Source organism: Lipotes vexillifer, unplaced genomic scaffold (genome assembly GCF_000442215.2).
Source record: "Lipotes vexillifer unplaced genomic scaffold, Lipotes_vexillifer_v1.1 scaffold1383, whole genome shotgun sequence".
In the NCBI taxonomy this organism is placed as follows: Eukaryota; Metazoa; Chordata; class Mammalia; order Artiodactyla; family Lipotidae; genus Lipotes; species Lipotes vexillifer.
Window position 1 is genome coordinate 467292 of NW_006797683.1, and position 6159 is coordinate 473450.

General features: G+C 49.3%; 1 protein-coding gene across 1 annotated transcript in view; it reads right to left on the minus strand.

Annotated features, from left to right (window-relative positions):
- Positions 1–6159, minus strand: part of PLEKHA2 (pleckstrin homology domain containing A2) — a 52128-nt gene that overhangs the window by 43529 nt on the left and 2440 nt on the right. The window contains exons 3-5 of the mRNA XM_007469794.1: positions 3064–3168; positions 662–805; positions 357–410 (exon numbers count right to left, since the gene is read on the minus strand). Of these exons, the coding sequence (XP_007469856.1) occupies positions 357–410; positions 662–805; positions 3064–3168 (303 nt within the window). The remainder of the gene's footprint in view (positions 1–356; positions 411–661; positions 806–3063; positions 3169–6159) is intronic.

Genomic DNA, 6159 nt, shown 5'->3' on the forward strand with positions numbered 1-6159 from the left:
GCATTCCTGGGCTCTGCTCACATTACCCTGTGTGGCAGGAGGGAGGGAGGGGCCGTGAGAAGGAAAGTAAAGCGGGTGCCTCACTCTGGCCTGACTCCCCTCTGCCAGAAGGGAGGCTGCCACCCTCTCCCGATGGTGTCCTTCCCCAGGGCCCCAGATGTCCCACCCCAACCAGACCCTGGAACTTCTGTCAACTCTGTTCCATGAACAGTCACCAAAATCCATTAATTCAACTAACTTTCCTGAGGGGCCACTGCGTGCCAAGCAGAGTGCTAGGCAACTTTACACGCGTGGAAGATGTGAGTCTAGACTCTGGGTCAGGGGCCTGGGTTCAAATCCCAGTTCTAGTCACTTACTGATGTTTGTGTGACCACAAACTGTTTAATCTTTCCATGCCTCAGTTTCTGCGTCTGTAAAATGGGGATAATAATAGGACCTACACCAGATTTTTGGCGAGAATTAAGTACGTGACAGACAAAGCATTCATAAACACTGGGTATTGTTATCACTCTTCAGAAAAGCCTTGTAAAGTGGGTTATAACCCAATTTTATACGTAAAGAAACTACTGCAGAAAGGATTTAAGCTCCAGTGCAAACACCTGGATAAACTCTGCCGAGAATTCAGGTGTGAAGAGCAGCCCCTCCAGCTCCATGAAGGTACCAAGGAATCGAATCCGGGGGGTTCCTGGGGCAGGGCCACACCCCTCAGCCCCAGGATCACTTCCTTCACTTTGCCGTTTCCCAGAAGCCACTTGTAATCGAAGGAATGAGGGAGCAGAAGACAAGCCCAACCCTGAACACTTTCCTGATTGCAGAAGAGGGTCCGGCGATTTGAGCCATTCCGCACCCTCGGGGGGCCTCCCCTCTCCTGGCTCCCTCCCATCTGACTGAAGAGCCAAAGGAAAAGGCAGGAGCTCCGTTCTCGCGCCCCCCAACAGGCAGCGGCGCCCCACCTGGATGCACAATGCACTGCACAAGTGGGACACGGCGCCCAAGGGTTAGAAAACCCCACGTGACAGTCAGAATTTCAAGGACAGACGCCACCCACCCCACCCACCCCTGGTCCTGCTTGGCTCCAACAAAGCAAAAATTCACTGTGACCCAAGCCCACCATGGCCCTGAGCCTATGACTAAGCACAGCTGAGAGACGGCTGGCTTCGGGCCGTGCCCTGCACCATGACCCTGGGTGAGCCCCTGAGCTACCAAGATGCCACGCCCACAGGCTTCCTGGCCAGGAGGAAAGTCCCACATGCAGAGACACACATCCCCACAGGACGAGGCGAATTCTAAGGATGTGGATGGTGGCGGGGCCTTGCGGTGCTGAGACGCTGCCCCAAGAAAAAAATACCCTGCTCACACACCAGGATGCCAGGAAACAGTGAATCCCTTGATTCCAGGTAAGGTCAGGCAGAATCCCAACGGGGCAGATGACTCAGTCAGGAGGGAGACGGGTCAGGGGATCCCACGGCGACTCGCTGGGCAGTGATGGGGGACAAAAAGGAAAGCAGGCAGGGAAACAGGACACAGATGAAACAGCACAGCTAGAAAGGAGTAAAAGAGGAGGAGAGAAAAGGAGAAAAAGTGGAAAGAGGAGGTTTAAAAAGAGGGCAGAGGAGAACGAAGCAGCAGCACGGTGGGGGAGGACCCCGAGGGTGAGGGCCGGGGCGGGGGGGGGAGACACCCCTGCACGCAGTGCACCACGTGATCAGAGGTCCCTGTGGCCAGATCCCCAGCTTCTCGGTACCTCCCCAAACTAAGCCTCCATCCCAGCTCCCATCTCACCACTGGCCAATGTGAGTTCAGGAAAGGGAGAGAGATGGGCTCAAGACAAGGGGTAGGGTCAAAAATGGGGAGGGAGAGGCCCAGCGCTGGTTGGGGAGGAAGCGGATCCCTGAGAAAGGATGCAGCTTCCCCCAGGGAATCAGGGGAAATCAGGAGTCCCAGGTACAAAGGCTGGGTCAGCCCTGCAGTGAGGGTGCACCCAACCCCCAGGAAAACTCAGCAAATTCCCCTGATGCCAGCCCAGCCACAGAGACAGACGTTCCGGGGGATTCAGCACTGTCGCCACCCCGGGACATCCCTAAGGGGAAGGGTATAAACTGCAGTGGATAACTAAGCCAACCGTCTCTGGGTGCAGCCGGTAAGCACAGCATCTGACTTCACGCTGCCTTTCCAATAACCCCTCTTCAGCCCAAGGGGCCTGTCTTTTTCTCAAGTCAGAGGCCAGAGAAGCCACTGTTTCCACAATCCTCCAACAGTCTACTCTTGTAGAGGGGGCTTCCCACTTGCATGGCGGGAGAGGACCCTCAGGGACCAAAAGGAAAGATGATGAAAAGAAGAAATCTGGTTACACATCTCCTGACTGTGGTTCTAGCCCAGAAAAAAAAAGCTGCTCAGATGTCCTGAGAAGCAGCTGAGTCACAGGGCTCATCAGCATGTGGGAGGTGGGTGGGGGCAGGATGGGCGGCAGGAGAACCAAGCGTCACACGGGAAGTGTGGTTAGAACGAACGAGCCCACCCACACAGAAGCGACAAACCCAAAGATGGCGCAGACACACAAACCTGAGGTCCCGAGCCCGGTCCTCTGACGGTGCATCCTCATCCCGTGGGTGGCACCCCTTGTCCCAGCCGCCACTGGCCCCCAATCCCCTCTCCCTGCTTCTTCAACCTGCCCCCCAGCATCGTCCAAGTCTCCGCTGGCTCCTCCCCTTTTTCCCAGAGAGGCTCCTCAGATGCGATTAACTCTGCCACCACCCCCCCAGCCCCGAAAACCAGGCAGGGAGGGGAGAAAAGGAAGTGCCAGCAACTGATCCATAAGGGGGAGGACACCCTGACGCACATACACATACTGTCTATCACCTCTTCGAAATGTCCTTTCCAACTTGCGTGACAATCCTCGGTTATACAGTTCTAGCCTGTCTTTTAAACTTTAAAATCACTTGTTATCTTAAATTTCATTTTAACCGAGTTCCCCAGTGTAAAAATACTGGGGGAGGGTGACACGGGGTGATGCGCCCCAGGAGTTGCCCCATGCCCATCCCCACGGTATCCTGGGTCCCTCACCTGGACCATGACTCTCGGCCCACCTCCTGGGACAGTGTGCAAAGTGTTCTGGCTGTGTCGGAGCACCGGACAGTACTCGCTCAGGCCAGCCCCTCCACCTTCGCTCTAATTCCGTAATGAGACCACCCAGCAAGGAGCTCCTAGGCCACCACAACACACAGACAAGAAAGAGCACAGACTCTGTGCTCAGCAAGGGACCTCGGTCCACCGCACTCAGCACCCTGTCTTTCCAAAGCACGCCAATCTCCCCAGTGTTTTCCATTTCTAGTGCAAAATTCACGATATAACAAAGCTGGCATTAAAAAAAAAATCACTCTAGGGCTTCCCTGGTGGCGCAGTGGTTGAGAGTCCTCCTGCCGATGCAGGGGACACGGGTTCATGCCCCGGTCCGGGAAGATCCCACATGCCGCAGAGCGGCTGGGCCCGTGAGCCGTGGCCGCTGAGCCTGCGCGTCCGGAGCCTGTGCTCCGCAACGGGAGAGGCCACGGCCTTGAGAGGCCCGCGTACCGCTAAAAAAAAAAAAAAAAAAAAAAAAAAAAAAAATCACTCTAGCCAACTGTTTTCACTTTTGCATGCTTTTTCATGCTTCTGTCCACATAATCAACCTTCTTAAAACTTTAAATTATACCGTAAACATGTTCCATGTTGCTACACAGTCTTTATAATCAGTGTTTTTAATGGTTGCATAACATCACTGGACTGGACTTACTATAATTTACTTAAACCATTTCTCCATGATTAGACAGTTAGATGATATCCAATTTTTCTAATGCTAAAATTCATCTTTTTATACTTTGTTTCTTCTTTTACACACGGATACAGCATAAATTCCAAGTAGTAATAAGACTAGATCATAGGTTATGAACTTTTATAACTTTTTTTTTTTTTCCGGTACGCGGGCCTCTCACTGTTGTGGCCTCTCCCGTTGCGGAGCACAGGCTCCGGACGCGCAGGCTCAGCGGCCATGGCTCACGGGCCCAGCCGCTCCGCGGCATGTGGGATCTTCCCAGACCGGGGCACGAACCCGTGTCCCCTGCATCGGCAGGCGGACTGTCAACCACTGCGCCACCAGGGAAGCCCTGAACTTTTATAACTCTTGAGACTTATTACAAAATTGCTTTCTAAAAGTATTTCACCTGTTTACACTGCAGCCAGCAATATATTGTTACCATTGCTATAATCTTACATACATTGAATGTTCTCATTATTTTAAACTGTGGCTAGTTTAAATATATAATGATGCCCAGTGAGGCAGAACATTTTTTCATGTTTGTTTCCTGCTTCACATTCCTTCCTAGACTTTGTTAAATGCAAATCAAAATTATGTGTGCACACAATTAATTTCTCTCTCTCTCTCTCTCCCTCTCCCTCCCTCCCTCTCTCCCTCTCTCTCTCTCTCTCTCTCACACACACACACACACACACCCAAACAAAACCAAAACATAGTCTCAATAATTCAAATAAGTAAATAATGTACCTTAATGAAAAGTAAAATAGAAAAGCGGCAAGTTTTACACCATCTAGATTTCCTTAGTACATAAGTTGCTAAGTATGTGCTGCAAATGAAAATATGTTAAATATTTAATTGATGGTAAAAGTGAAACTTTCTTTTTTGGCCGTGAGGCTTGCAGGATCTTAGCTCCACCACCAGGGAGGGATCAAACCGGGGCCCCCTGCAGTGGAAGCACAGAGTCCTAACCACTGGACCCCCAGGGAATTCCCAAAAGTGAAACTTTTAGAAAGAAAGGGACTTTGCATGGAGTTACCCATTGATCAGCAGCAGAAAATGGGTTAAATGTCAACTAACCCGAGATTCCTGGCCAACACTTGCCCGCTGACGAGATGAAGCTCATGAGAAAAGAATCAATGGCTGCCCACCATCGAATGCGATGAGGGCACAGGGCAACATCCCCGTCCCAAATATCTCCTCTACTGTCCATTCCAGTGCCTTAGCCTCCATCAGTGGAGGAGATTCAAGCCAAGAATAAAATTCTCCCCTAGGAATTGAGACAACTGACATCTTTATCAGGCTCATTAATATACAAGAGACAACTTGGGACCAAGACCCTGAGAAAATAAAACATGTCCCAATGGGAGACTGAGGCATTAGCGGGGAAGAAAAGTAAGAAGGCTGTCTCCTGAAGTCACTTCTTAGAATTCTTATACACCCGGGACAGTAGTATGAAGCTTTCCGGAAAGCAATTTGGCGGTATGGAACTAGAGAGCTAAAAATGTTCCTATCCTTTGACCCAGAAATTCTACTTCTAGAATTCCATCCAAGTAAATAAACAAAGATGCAAATACAGATTAAAATAAAACGATGGCAACTGCAACAGAATTTATAATGACACAAAGTTGGAAATGCCCTGAATGTCCAAATGATTAGGGAATAATAAATAAATGATAGGACATTCACATAAGGAAATGTTGCACAATCTTTAAATAGCTATGTTTTCAAGTACTTTTAAATGAATTAGGGAAAAACTCCCCCAAAGTTTTTTAAAGATACAATAATATGATTTAGAATATGGTCCCAGTCCTCTAAGTATTATTTTTATATTTCTATATTTGGAAAGAAAAAGACTGACATCCAGGCACTAAAATATTAGCAGTTATTATCTATGGGTCACAGGCGAATTTTATCTACATCTATATTTTTTTCCATATTTTCCAAATTTTCTTCAGGAAATGTATGTTACTTTATTTAGCAGGAGGGAAAGCTATTTAACTCCACACACCCCCATCCCCAGCGTACAAGTTTTGAAGCTGAGAATAAATTTCTCAATTCTCCAGAGTCCATAAACAAGCAAAACCTTGCCTAAATTATAGCGCTCTTGGGACTTCTTAGTGTTTCAAAGTCTTAAATCTAATAAAGCCATGTTCCACCCATCACAATTGCCCAAAAGCTAGGTACCTACCCAGGGGGCTTTGGCAGCCTCCAATCTAGTTGGGTTTCTTACTTCCTACTGCAGCCTCCCCTAAGAGAGGCTCTTTCTTTCCTCTGTGGGTTTGGTTGCTTGCTCTCTGGTCTTCATAAGAGGAGCCCCTGTCCTGGGGGTCAACTGAAGATTCACACGCAAGTCAGTGCCTCTTTCC